Raw genomic sequence first — 14204 nt, 5'->3', positions numbered from 1 at the left:
GTAAATTGAAGAGAATTTAGGTGCACATGTATAATATGTACCCAACCTCCTTTTTGGATGCAAACCGGACGAAGATTGAAAACTTTTTTGTTTTTTTAAGTTAAAAATGAAGATTGAAGACTTGTTTGTCCAATGATGGAGAAATACTAAATTGGAGACTATCTCAAAATCTAAAAACTGGTAGCTGGGTAGTTTCCCAATGTCCATTGACAATCCACCAGTCCACCCATCTGACACTCCTGATAACAAACCAATCAAATTTCTCAATCTCACTTCTTTCTCAAATCTAATGGTCCAATCTTAACTGTCACTCTTTTAAATAATACTATGTTGTGACTCTATACATCCTCCTCTTTCTCAGGCGCATATATCAATCGAATATTCTTTGAATTATAGAAAATCCACGGCTACGAATCCGCTACCCACACCCATTTTACCGCAATTTAAATGGCTTCGGGATATACTTTCTACTGATATTTTTTTACGTGTACAACACATACACCTATATATATATATATACACACACACAAATTACACATACAATATATATATATATATATACCCCACAACTCAGGAAGGAAAGTAGTCAAGAAAAGCAGCACCCAAAGAGAAATTAAGAGAGGAAGAGGTGGTTGGGCCAACACCATGACTGCATTCTGTAAGCATCAAACCCTATCCCTCATTTATTATTGTGCGTATATATTTATATATGATTTGTATGTTAGAGTTTATTTGTAGTTTGAAGTTTTTTTATTTATAATTTGTTGTTAATTTGTTCTGATACTGTTTTTATTCTTTTTTTTGGGAACAATCATTGCATTCTTGTTTGCCTCTTGAACCCATTTTTTTCCTAATATTGGGTGGTTTGATTTTGTCTGGCCAATGGATCAGATCAAAATTGCATTTTTATGGGTCATGACTAAATGTGTATTGCACTTAGGATGGTAGCTTTTGTGTATTGTATTTAAGCTATAAGGTTGTGGTGGCCTCTTCGTTAGCTACTGGTGGTCTCAATTTGTGTTTTTAGCAAACTGATGAGTATGTGTGTATAAGTCAACAGAGTGTGAGTTTTTTTTTTTTTTTTTTTTATTTAATAGAGAAGAGCATATTATATATGAGAATCGACTCTTATATTTGTGCCTAGATATGCATTTATTATGATAAATAGCTGTGGAATTGCGTAGAGGTTGTTGATGCATAAATACGTGTCGCGGTGCAAATGTAAAGTTTAAACAACAGCAGATTGACAAGAAATGATCAAATGTGGCGTACGCAGGTAGTTGGGATAAAGCATTTTTGATTTGGCTATGTCATATGTGTGAGTTGATTTTCGATTTTATAGCTGTGATTTTTTTTAATGCAAGGTGATGATGCTAAGAAAACTGATATTTATTAGACAATTATCAGAATTTTTCTTTCTTTCTTTGGGATGGGAGTGATGTTTGGGAAATAGATTTTAATTTTTCTCTATCAGCGATGGCTGAAAATCATATTGTTTTGTGTGAAATAGTCTTGGTAGAATGGGTGATTTATTGGTAGATTTGCTTGATTTGGAAGCTAACTTATTGTTATCATGGAAGAAATTTCATTTTGATGGGACTTCGTTTCTGTATGGAACATTTCCAATATTATCAGTATTAAAACTCGCCATAATGGAGTGAAATGCTGAGGATTCACATACTACTTATGCATTTGCAGGGGTTTTCCTTAGTTAAACAATTGATGGAAGCCTAAGGATTTCCTAATCTGAACTTTGCGTGATATATTATCCTTCCATTTACTGATGATTTTTTCATGTGTGTATATATATATATAATCCGCATTGGCACTGGGTGAGTTTAATTGATACACACTTCTGCTGATGCACTTTGCAGCTGTTGTCCTTTTTGTTCTTCTGCAAGTCGTTGGGTGTTCTGCAAGGCCTTTCTATCCACTCCCCAGCAAAGCAGAAAATAAAAATAGGCAGCCTCTTCAGACTTCTCGCCCGTATAATATTGCACATCGAGGTTCAAATGGAGAGATTCCTGAAGAAACTGCTGCTGCATACATGGTATATAGCATGCACATTTTGCAAATTCAAATAAGTGTTTTTTTTTTTTTTTTTTTTTTTTTTTTCATTTTTTCATTAGGATAATATGTTAAATTTTAAAAAATTGTCCAATTCATGATGAGGGACTACTCTTTTCAAATTTATCGAAGCCTTGGTTCCGTGAGACAGCTTGTGTGCTTTTTTGTAATATTACCAACTCGTCTTATCCACACGAGTCTCCAAGTTAGTGGTTGATACATTTCATTAGAAAATGAACTTTGGTTTTTCTTGTTTTTAAATTTTTATCATGAATGCTATATTTGAACATGTATTATATGCTCCATATCTTGTTATCTATGAGCATATAAAATTAATGTTTCTTGCCACTGTTCGATGGTAAATTAGAAGTATTGCTTTTAACCTATATGCTGCTCCCCTTTTTTTTTTATTTTTTATTTTATGGTTATCATGTTCTTGAAAAATGTCTTTCTCGCAGAAAGCTATTGAAGAGGGTGCAGACTTCATAGAAACAGATATCTTAGCCTCAAAAGATGGTTTTCTTATATGCTTCCATGATGTAACCCTTGATGATACAACTGATATAGCAGAACACAAGGAGTTTGCAAATCGTAAAAGGACCTATGAAGTTCAAGGGGCCAACGTAACTGGCTTTTTCCTTGGTATGGAAGCTACCAGTCAATCCCCTTTACATTATGGTTGGAATATTATAATTCTCAATCGCTGAGTTACTGAAGATAACCTTTCTTTGCTACTTGGTATGAACTGCAAAATCCGATTTTCTTGCACAGGCCAATAACAATCTAAAACTTGATTGTGTCAAAATAATTACTACTATTATCATATAACACTATTTTCCTTGGCCTTTTAAGTCTATGATTTCACAAGGATTTGATTAAACTGAATGTACTAAATGTTTTTTTTTTCTTTTTCAAATCACATGCAGTTGATTTCACACTAAAAGAACTAAAGTTGTTGCGGGTGAAGCAGAGGTACCCATTCAGGGATCAACAATATAACGGTCAGTTCTCATTGGAATCCGAAAATCTGAACTTGTTTCTTTTCCGAAAATTTGTATTTGCAAGAGTGTTAATTGTTTTCTGGTCTTAATCATATCTTGTGTAGCTTGTGAGTTGCTAAATATCATCATAAATGAAATTTGAAATTGGAAATGTGGTTAATTCTGATATATCATAGCTAATGCTGACACCACATACATTTTCCAGTCACCTATAGTATTGGCCATTAAAGACATTGAATTACTAGAATAGCTTTTTGCTGATTCCAAGAGTTCTCGGTTTGCAGATAAACTATTCCATTGGGTTACTATTGATCAAACTACCTTGCAGAGTTACCAGAGTACAACTGAAACAATTACTAGATTCTTCCTGTATCATGCTTACTGCTTAGTATCTTCTCCTTAAACAGTTGTTCCTAAGTCTGAAAAAAAGAGGAGCCCAATGTCTGTGTCAAATTTTGATTAAGTGTATCTTTGGGGATACAATGACCAAAAGTAAGTCCTCAGCTTAGAAAAATGAAATAAATTCTCATGAGGTTATTAATAGTCCTTTTACTTAAAAAGGAAATTTTTTTGTTTAATTTTTACATAGCTTGCGGTGATATAACAAGAATTTTTAGATTGGTTAGGATTTCTTATTTTAAATTTATTATGGCACAAACACAGTTTGTCAATGAGACTGGCTTAAATTGGTTCAGGTTTCCCATGGTCTTATCCTTTTTTCGCTCTTCTTCTTTTGATAGGAAACTAGAACTGATATTATTTTATAAAGAAAAGAGAAGATTTAAAAGGTGCACAGTAGGAAATTGACTTCATGGATGCTCCCAACTTGAGAGAGAACCTAAGCACAAGGTGCCCCAAACATAAAGGAGAAAAGACACTGATCACAACATCTAACAGGACAACCCTCCCAAACCACCATCCTTGAAGCACAGTCAAGTAGGCGAGAACTGAGAAGTGATTCCTAACTGATTCCACGGATGCTTTCAACTTTGTATATGGATCTGTTTATTGGTTTAGATACAAAATCTGATAGATCCACAAATTATCATGCTGGGAGCACCCAGGATGGAGTTAATTAAAGAATACTTTAACCCTCAACATGAGCCCAATCCAACATAAGAATGTTTTGGAATTCAGACCCAAGTCATCCATACTTTCCCATTGTGTTTGTTGGGTTAGGTTTGAAGTTTGAACTATGAGTCACCTGTGCACGGTTACTAGGTCAATTGAAAGTGGGATGCAGGATACCAGGCTATGAAACCTAGCAAGCACTTCCCTGCGTCCAATTGCTAGTGCATCAAGTGCCCGACATTTACGAGCTAATGTACAAACTCTGCTATGTAAAAGATATTATAGAATATAGCTATTTCCATAAGCTAAGGACACCTATTTCAAGAGTTAGAGTTTCCTAGCACAAATTTTTGTTAGTTCTAATCGGTTATACTATGTGATCTTTACTTTACGAGGAGTAAATTATAAAACAATGAGAATTAATATTTTAATTGAAGTTGAAGGTTTTACATGGACAAGAACACCTCTGAAAAAAAAATGAAGCTATGGTTTATTAGAAGATAAGGTTTTAGATGGACTTCAATGGTGGAAACTGATTTGTGTAGCAGATTCCAAGTAGTTGGTTGAAAGCTTTGCTTAATAAAGGAAACGTCATCCATGCCACTAGTCACCAACTCACCATATAGATCACTAGGCTAACCCGACTGAACAAATCATTCACTAGTGTCCATTGGCTGAAGTTTTTATCATTATTATTATTATTACATTAGTTGTCATGTTGACCAACCCCTTTATCATTCCTTTTCTTGTATACTTAATAGTGTTCTCAGTACTTGTAATAGAAATTCATTCTATTTCACAATAATAAAGCAATAATCCTATAATCTCTTTTTGATGAACTTTGCAGGAAAGTTTCCAATCATTACTTTTGAAGAGTTCATTTCAATTGCTCTAGATGCATCCAGAGTTGTTGGTATATATCCAGAGATTAAAAATCCAGTACTCATCAACCAGCATGTGAGCAATTTTCACCCCTTTATGTTCCCTCAAAGAATGGCTTTTATGAATAATGGTGGCTTTAGTCAGTTTTGATGGAAATTAATCAACTGAATAAAATTTGTAGGAGAAAATTTCTTTGATATTTCCAATGTTTAAGCTGCTATTTTCAATAGGTGAAATGGTCAGGCGGTAAGAGATTTGAAGATGTGTTTGTGGAGACGCTTAAAAAGTATGGATATAAAGGTGCATATATGTCGAAAGATTGGTTGAAACAGCCTGCATTTATCCAGTCCTTTGCTCCGACATCACTTATTTACATATCAAACCAGACGGACCTGCCCAAAGTCTTTTTGATTGATGATGTGTCTATACCAACTCAGGACACAGATCAGGTTTGCCTTCTTTGCTTTAGCCTCCTTGTGGACTACTGTAATCAGTCATAAACATAAATAGTAATGCATCTAAAAACTCATGCACCAATGATGTAGTGAATTCTGTTTGATACAATCATTGTGTGCATGGTGCTGATCTTGTTTAAATATTGTGTCTAGAATCTCTCTCTTTTTCTCTCTCTCTCTCTCTCTCTCTCTCTATGCACTTATTGGATGTCTGTTCTATGGAGTTTCAAGCGCCTATCATTTTAAAATCACTGATTGTGCTGTTGCTAAAAACTAGTATCACCATTGACTTGTGCAGTCATATTGGGAAATCACTTCAGATGGTTACCTTGACTTCATCAAGGAATATGTGGTCGGGATTGGACCTTGGAAGGATACAGTGGTTCCTGTAGTGAATAATTATTTGCAGACACCTACAGATCTTGTTGCCAGAGCACACGCCCGCGATCTACAGGTGTGTATTCTCTCTGTCCGAAGTTTTTTTTGTTAATAAGGGTTAATGGTGTAGAAAAAATCTAAATTTGTTGTAATATCTTATTCCTCTTAGTTATTATTGTACTGTCATGTCATAATTATGCATTCGGGTTCATGTTTGCTAACTGAAGAACTCTTTGCACATGGCTTCATTCTAGACAGTCCATACAGTGCAGAACGTTTTGATAGAGCAAACTGACCACCCAGTCTTTGTAGTAATCTTGAATTTTTGATCATTTAGTTGTGTTCTTTTTAAATAATACAACAAACTATAGCAAACAGACCATGGCTTATTCTCCACTTTATTGAGCCTAACAGAGAGCAGATTCATGTATGAAGTATTGACTAGGAATATATATATATATATATAATTGCTCGAATCGAATTCCTTAGCTTGTACAAACGAAAATCATGTTCAACTTGTTATATTGTTCGTTTTTCATTTAGAATTGTTTGATTTGGCTATCCCTGGGGTTTTATGTTCCTTTTGAGTCTGATATATATATTATGTGCGCCAAAGTCCTTACTTGTCATGGTGGTTTCATTTCAGGTGCATCCATACACTTACCGGAATGAGAACTCATTCTTGCACTTCAACTTCAATCAAGACCCACATATTGAATATGATTACTGGATAAACAATATAGGGGTGGACGGACTCTTTACAGACTTTACAGGCAGCCTCCACAATTTTCAGGAACAGACCTCCCCTCTCTTTCCAGGTGATGAAGATGCATCTAAACTATTGCGTAAGATAGCAAAGATGCTCTCAAAGTATGGACAGAATTGACATAGTTCATTTGTGTTTCTCATTATTTCTTCAACATAGGTTTTCAAATGTGAATTTCACACAATAATCTTAATAAGTTTTTTTTTTTTTTGGGTAATCAACAATGTTAGTAAAATTTGTTCATAAAAGATGGAAGCTTCAAGGTTTTTGTTTTCTCTAGTAGGATATTTTTGAAAGAAATTTTTATAGAATTATTTGTTGGAGTCATCTGACATACAATTTTACACTTTAACCTGTATGTTGGTGGCAGCCAAGCACAGAACCTTTCAAATCTTATTAACCTAAAAATTTTAAAAATTGATCAAACAATAATAACCGGTGAGTTCAATCGATTATTGGAGTGCTTACTTCCCCGAAAACCCCTTTCTCTTCACTGTTCATGCAACAAACCAACCTCAAAACATGGACAAATATTAAAATTGGAAATGGAGAAGAAAGAAAGATTTTGATTTCTAGTGGAGAAGACAGGGAGGAATCGGACCAACATTATGATGATATTCACACCATTCTCAATGGTCAGTTTGAGCCACAATCTCATTGATACACCCAAAAAAAGGATCAAGCAAAAATCACAAATTTCTCTGGCTATACCTATACCTCCGAGTTGAAAGCCCATCAAACATTGCTGATCCATATTTTTCCCTGCATGGTTACACACACACAGACAAAATCAGCACCACAAGAGTAGAAGGCAGCTAAACAAATTTGATTGTTAACAAGTGCAAGCAAAGTTAAGTTAATCTGAATCTTGGGAAGGGGAAGTGAATTCATCAACCAAGTGTTCTCTAGCCACGTGGATGATCTTATTAAGGAAATACCAAAATAACATACAAAAAAGTAATAATATATATATATTCTTTTCACTCCTTCCTTTTAATTGGTCTTCATTGCAAACAAACTGAAAATAATCAGAATTTAACTCCAAATTTCTCTACTGTGATTATCATCCACACTTGTGTTGAAAACATAGACTGGAATTCTCTGTGATCTCTGTGAAGGGTTGAAAATTCAAAAAGAAAAGAGAAGAAAAAATGATTAGTATATCACTTACACTAGGTTTTGATCAATTCTCTGTGGTTTGCTGCAACACCAGCATATTAGTTGCTTGAATCAATCTTCAAGTCATATCTGAACCCATTCAGCATTCATATCAACATTCATCGGATGACAATCCATATTTTCCCATTTCCTTGAACAAGTTATCTGCTTCACCAAGTAACCCTTCTTTACAAAGTCCATTAATCATTATGTTATGAGTTTGGACATCAGGTTGTATCCTTTCGGTAGAGAGACTGCAAAAGATATCCTTTGCAACACCAACTTTCCCAGCGTTGCACAAGCCATCAATGAAAATATTGGAAGTAATGATATCAGGATTCAACTTGCTACCTTGCATTGCTTGAAACAATGTCGCAGCCTCCTTAACATGTTGATTTCTACACAAGCCATCCAACAACGTATTATAAGTTATAAGATCTGGAAGACAGCCACGCACATGCATCTCATCAAGAAGCTCTTGTGCAGTTTGAAGTCTCCCCGCCAGGCACAAACCTCTTATAAGAATATTGTAAGTAAAATTAGTAGGAATCAACCCCTTACGATATATTTCTTGGAGGAGACAGGTGGCTTCATTAATCCGGTAACTCTTACAGTATCTATCAATCAAGATGTTACAACTAACTATATTAGGTGCACAATTCCTGGCAACCATAACATCAAACACTTCTAGAGCCTTGTTCATTTGGCCTCCCGAACAGTACCCATCCATCAGTGCATTGTAAATGAAGACATCAGGTTCCTCACCTCGTTGAATCATTGATTCAACTACAACTTGTGCTTCCCCAACCATTCCTTCTTTACAAAGTCCATCAACCAAAATAGTAAAGGTTCTCAAATTAGGTGCAATTTGCCTCTCCACCATCTCATTCAACAACCTGGTAGCTTCTTTCCACTGGCCTAAATAACATGTGCCTTGAATCAAACAGTTGTACGAGACCACAGTTGGTGAAATGCCCTTATCGACCATTCCTGAAAAGAACTTCAAAGCCTCCGTTACCAGTCCTTCCTGGCAGAGGCTGTGGATGATGGTGTTGTAATGCATTATGTCAGACGGACTTCCTCCTTCCATCTTCTTAAGTAACCGAATGTCCTTCCTGGCAGAGGCTGTGGATGATGGTGTTGTAATGCATTATGTCAGACGGACTTCCTCCTTCCAGTTTTGCATAATCCGTTAATTAAAGTTCCATAAGTAATGTGATTAGGTTGGAAACCTATACTTACAATTTCATCAACAAACTTCACTGCTTTGTCCATTTGACCGTCAGCAAAAAGCCCACAGATCAGAGTAGTGAAGGTGGCATAACTAGGTTCAAACCCGAGTTTGAAGATTTTCCCTAACACAGAGAAAGCAAAGCCAAGCCGATTTAAGTGGCAGAAACAATTAACAACAATGTTCAGCGAAAAAAGATCAGGTTTGATGACGATCACTCCAGATGAATCCATCCTTTTAAACAGAGAAATCACGGTCCAATAATGCTTCATTTTAGCCAAGGACCCTAAAAGCTGATTGAAACACACAATGGATGGAATGGGTTTCGTTTGAAGCATGTTGTTGAATAAAGTTAGGGCATCATCAAGATTAGAGAAACCAGACTTGCATTTATCACTAAAAGATTTGCCGAATTGGGTTTGGGTTCGACGCTTCGAATCTCTTTGGTTAGTAATAGCAATTGAAGATTGAGAGCACAACCTAACCGAAGCAATTGGATGTATCAACAAGAATAAACGAGGAAAATTACCATTTTGAATAGCAAAAGCCGCTTTTCTCGAAACAGCATAAGCTGCACCGGAAATCACCATCATCATCAGCAGTAGCTACATTCTCTCTCTTGCTCGGAAGATGTTAATCACAGCCACTAGCTCGTTTCATTACTTTCAGGTTCAATATCTGTATATACACACACACAGAGGTTTTGATTCAAGGCACATGTTACGATTTAGTAGTTTTGATAACAGTGGTGGGTTTGAGCTCCATAGCTGAGTTTGGCGAGACGGTGAGCGAATTAAAGTTGCAGAGGAGCTTGGCTTTGTCAACTGACATGGTTTGAGTGAAAACCCTAACCCTAATTTGGTTCGGAATAGCACTACAGGGAGTAGAGAGCGATTGGGACGAAAGGAATCACACAGAAACAAGACGGAGAGTGAACACGAGCTGTTCCTCGGATCGGCTCGGCTCAATCCTCAGGTCGGCTGAATTAGCTGAACTAAACAACACACATTGCTATCCATCTCAACACCACCCAGTTGACAATGGGAACGGGTAGAGAGTAGGAAGGGGATTCCAAGGAACAAATGCATGTAGGTGTTATAAGAAGTATTTGCTCCATGTTCTATTAGGATGAAAAGTATAGGGATATAAATAGATGAGTATACAGTACTATTTAATAGCGTAAAATTTTAAGTTTTTAAATAAATGAGTAAACGTCTACTCGTTATAGTTGGTATTAAAGTCAAACTCAATGCTTGACCCGGTATCACGTCAAGCGTCCGGGTGAGTCACCAATGTAGGCAGGTGGCCCGACTATAATGACACAGCATTGCGAGTTCGAATAGGAAATATGTAACATTATCTAATAATTTAAGCTTATAGCAGGGCACTTAACGTTAGTCATTTATAACTGTAATATGACTGCGCTTCTTAACATTTTAAAAGTAATTATTTTTCTCGAGATCTAGAAAACATACTTCTATGATTCGTTTTATCAACATATTTGTATGGCGTTTGTGGATGTGTCTTGGATAGATATGGATACTTGTTCCATACTTTATAAATGTGTTTATAATTTTAAAATATATACTCTGTAATCTGTATTTTTTTAACCCGTTCTAATATTTTTCAAATACTCTATAACAAATTTTTAATAATAATATCATAATATAATTGCTAAGAAAAGATTAAAAATTATTTTTAAAAAGAAGTATTGAAATATGTATGGTGGTTTTGTACAAATTTTATCCATACAAATTATGCATCGACTTTTTTAACTCTTATTTTATTTGTTTATGATACTAGTATTTTATAATAAAAAAATATGGAGTATAATATAAAATCAACTCTTTGTATATATAAAAATATAATATATTATTTTTATATTATAGTATCATACCCTCTCGTATCAACAGTGTCCCATATCAATATTTCCTAGATCGAGATAAGGGGATTTTTTTGTTGTTAAATTTTCATGTTAGTCTGGAGGTTCTTGGCTAAGTTTGTATTAAATATTAAATTCCGTATAAAAATTAATCAAGTTTGGAAATCACCCCTAAGGTTGGACTGGTATGTGAAGCATTACAGGAAGTTAAAGAAGGGTTATATATTTTTTAAGTTCAATAACCCCCACTGTCTTTATCCCAATTTCTTTAATTATTTTTAGTTTGACTTGACATTTAGTCCATTAACAAACATTAAAGAAATTTGAGTACCCATTCAGTGTTTAATGGCACAACGAACTTATAGTTTTGAATTTTAATATTTGGTAGGTCAGCTCTTATGCCTTGCCTCTCTTCCATAAAAAAAATAAAAAAGGTGAAAATGACCAAAATTTAATTTTTTTTTTTTCCAGAAGTAAGACCAAAATTTCACATTGTCAAATTAGATGACTTTGGAACGTGAGATACACTTTCAATTTAAAAGCATTTGGTTTTTGTCAATGAATAAATAAATGCTAAGGATTCCTTAGGTTTTAAGTTACACAATTATTTTTAGTGAGTGTCACTTTTACGTTTGGAGTGCACTCTTACTTTTACGCTCCGCGCGAGTTCTGGCTCAAATTCTTACTATTTATAACTTAATTATGCCGCTCTCACGTTCTCACTCTTGAATTTGTTCTCGATCCCATTATTATGTTCAAATTTTACAATATGTTCATGAACTTTCTAAATAAATATAATACTTAAACTTATATTTTGTTGATATACCTTGGAGATAATATATATATATATATATATATATATATATATATATATATATATATATAAAGTATAAACCAACATTCATAAGTAATGTCTAAAAATATAAAATAAAATAAAATAAACATTCAGTCAAGTGGATGAACTCTACTGGATAAATATAAAACTCAATGCATATTTTATACATATATAATATAATAGGGTAAAGGGCAATAAACCCCCTCAAACTATGCTCTCTTTAGCAAGAAACCCCCTTAAACTTTTATTTTTACAATTAACCCCCTAAACTATCCCTTTTTTTGCAAATATCCCAATTCCGTTCAAATTCCGGTGCATTTTCAACGTTAAAGTGGTGTGTGACATCACATAAGCTAAGCATAAATTTTAAATGGCAAGAATAACCTTATTACCCATTTAAATCGGGTTGTCTTTTGACCCGATTTAAAACCCACTCCAACTCCCAAATCTAGTCAGCTTCGTCAAAGAAACTCCTTCTCTCTACCAAACTCTCTCTCTCTCGTTCTCAAGCAGATCCTACCAGCAGATCCGATGACGGCGAAGATCAGCCAAGGAATATAACAGCAATAGATTCTGATGGTGACAGCAAGAATCAACATGGTGGCGACAAGGTTGAAAGTCTGAACTAACGACGATAAAGCCTGATAATCGGCGATCGTGATGGCGATGGTGTTTCGACGGCGAGACCCACCAATGTGCCTGTTGCAGCGGCAGTGGTTTCAGTGAAAGTTCTCTTATATGGGTTTGGCGATGATGGGTTGAGAATTTTACGATCGCGATTGGGTTTGCCTGGTGATCACTCTTGGGGTTTTGCGATTGGTTTGCTTGTTGATCGACGACAACATATTTTTTAGATTTTGCGATTGGGATTACTTGATGATTGACAACATATTCTTGGGTTTTGTGATTGGGTTGGCAACTTTTGTAATTGGATATTGCGGCTAGAGTTTGGGGTTTTGTGATTGGGTTGTTAATGATTGCGATTCATAGCCAGAGATTGTATCGAAGGAGAGATAACACTATGATGTTTGGGATATTTTTAGTTGCTGGCTTTCGGTATAAATTTGCCCTGTTACTGGTTTTTTTTTTTTTAAATTGTTTTTCTTGTTGTGCATTTGGTTGCTTATGACTATTTGATTTTGGCAAATTTAGGGTTTCAATGGTCACTGGTCAGAGCAACAAATTTAGGGTTTCAATGATCAAAGACATGGGGATTGTTTGGCGCAAATTTTAGCAAAAAGCACACATAACAGTAATATGTGATAAAACTTGATGTGCTGTCAATGTTGGCAAGAGGGATTAGCAGATGAAGGTTAAAAAACAACAAAATGACATACCAGTCTATTGTAAGGGCAAAATGGTCAATTAATTTTTCTGTCAACTGCTGTTAGACTATTGTCCTTAAATTGCACATTTTTAATAGTTGAGGGGGCAATTGTTAATATAGGGGGGTTTTGTGAAATACTCTAATAATTCAGGGGGGTTTATTGCCTTTTACCCAATATAATATAACCAACAATGGTAAGGTCCTAGGAATTCCAATATCATAATGGTTCCCTGAAAAAAAAAAAAAATCCAAAATCATATAATCTTCCGACTTCAACTTAAGAGCACCAACCAAAATTTTGCTTTATATTGTAGAGCACAATTAGTTTATCATCATCTTACTATTTTATAAATTAATGAGACCTGTCAATTTGTGCACTGGCCTATTAAATGAATTAAGTATTGCAATCAACCATTTTTCATCAATGAAGTGGTTAGTTGTATGTTTTGGCAGTTAAATCAAAGTAGTTAGTTGTATGGTCAACCTACTCACCGTGTATGTATGGTTAGAGAAAGTTTATCATATTTTCCGAGTATTTTATATGTGATATTTTCATCTAATGCCTAGTCGTTAGTCGTATTTTTTTTTATTAAAATTATTTATTTATAGTGCATAAAAAATAAATTGAGAATTTTTATGACTATATATATTAGGGAACTGAAAAAAAATCTTCAAATTAATATTGAACTTGACGTAGTTAACTATTCTTATCACGCATTAGATAATTATTTTTTAGAAAAATGAAGTGGACAAAAATACGTCAGATTCGGTACTTATTCAGGGTTAATTTATCAATCTCTCTATCATTATTCATATCGAATAGGAGTACCACACGCATTTATATCTAAAATGTTAGACTTTTTTTGTGTGTATTTTGTCAAAAAATAATAATAATCAGTTGTCAAAACAACAAATTTTTTATTTATTTATTTATTTATTTTTCTCTTGAATGCCACATAAGTCAAACATAATCAAATTATGATTTTTCATAAAAGAGTAAAGTCGCAGGTATAATCTTTGACTTGACCCATTATGATCTTTAGGGTATTCCTTGAATTCAACCCGTCTTTGAGGAGGTTCATCAGAAATCAAAATGCTTTCCGGATTGTTTTTCCCAATGTACCCCTGTGTACTTCACCATATTTATTAAA

General features: G+C 34.6%; 3 protein-coding genes across 6 annotated transcripts; 1 reads left to right on the top strand and 2 right to left on the bottom strand.

Moving 5' to 3' along the window:
* The first annotated feature begins 516 nt into the window (after window positions 1–516).
* On the top strand, window positions 517–6899 carry LOC132282723 (glycerophosphodiester phosphodiesterase GDPD6-like). Of its 2 annotated transcripts, none has more exons than XM_059784480.1 (8): window positions 517–658; window positions 1875–2050; window positions 2526–2709; window positions 2994–3068; window positions 4987–5096; window positions 5252–5470; window positions 5775–5930; window positions 6501–6899. In XM_059784480.1, exons 1-8 carry the CDS (start codon window positions 646–648, stop codon window positions 6738–6740), a joined length of 1173 nt encoding a protein of 390 aa, XP_059640463.1. In that variant the 5' UTR covers window positions 517–645; the 3' UTR covers window positions 6741–6899. The 2 variants fall into 2 exon arrangements, with proteins under 2 accessions (XP_059640463.1, XP_059640464.1); XM_059784481.1 differs by lacking the exon at window positions 517–658 and adding an exon at window positions 737–1276.
* Window positions 6900–7166: 267 nt separating this feature from the next.
* Window positions 7167–10099, bottom strand: LOC132282724 (pentatricopeptide repeat-containing protein At3g22470, mitochondrial-like). Of its 3 annotated transcripts, none has more exons than XM_059784484.1 (3): window positions 9021–10099; window positions 7792–8903; window positions 7167–7382 (listed from the first exon to the last, which is right to left on the bottom strand). In XM_059784484.1, exon 2 carries the CDS (start codon window positions 8866–8868, stop codon window positions 7891–7893), a length of 978 nt encoding a protein of 325 aa, XP_059640467.1. In that variant the 5' UTR covers window positions 8869–8903; window positions 9021–10099; the 3' UTR covers window positions 7167–7382; window positions 7792–7890. The 3 variants fall into 3 exon arrangements, with proteins under 3 accessions (XP_059640467.1, XP_059640466.1, XP_059640465.1); XM_059784483.1 differs by having other exon boundaries at window positions 7792–9133; window positions 9539–10099; XM_059784482.1 differs by having other exon boundaries at window positions 7792–10099.
* LOC132281841 (pentatricopeptide repeat-containing protein At1g12775, mitochondrial-like) lies at window positions 8934–9599 on the bottom strand. Its single transcript, XM_059783505.1, has one exon. The coding sequence runs from the start codon at window positions 9597–9599 to the stop codon at window positions 8934–8936; it is 666 nt and encodes a 221-aa protein (XP_059639488.1).
* Window positions 10100–14204: the final 4105 nt, after the last annotated feature.

The sequence above is a fragment of the Cornus florida genome, unplaced genomic scaffold (genome assembly GCF_030987335.1).
Source record: "Cornus florida cultivar Cherokee Brave unplaced genomic scaffold, ASM3098733v1 CherokeeBrave_3.0.0_Hap2_Chr11, whole genome shotgun sequence".
NCBI classification, from domain to species: Eukaryota; Viridiplantae; Streptophyta; class Magnoliopsida; order Cornales; family Cornaceae; genus Cornus; species Cornus florida.
This window is presented reverse-complemented; position numbering and strand designations above follow the sequence as displayed.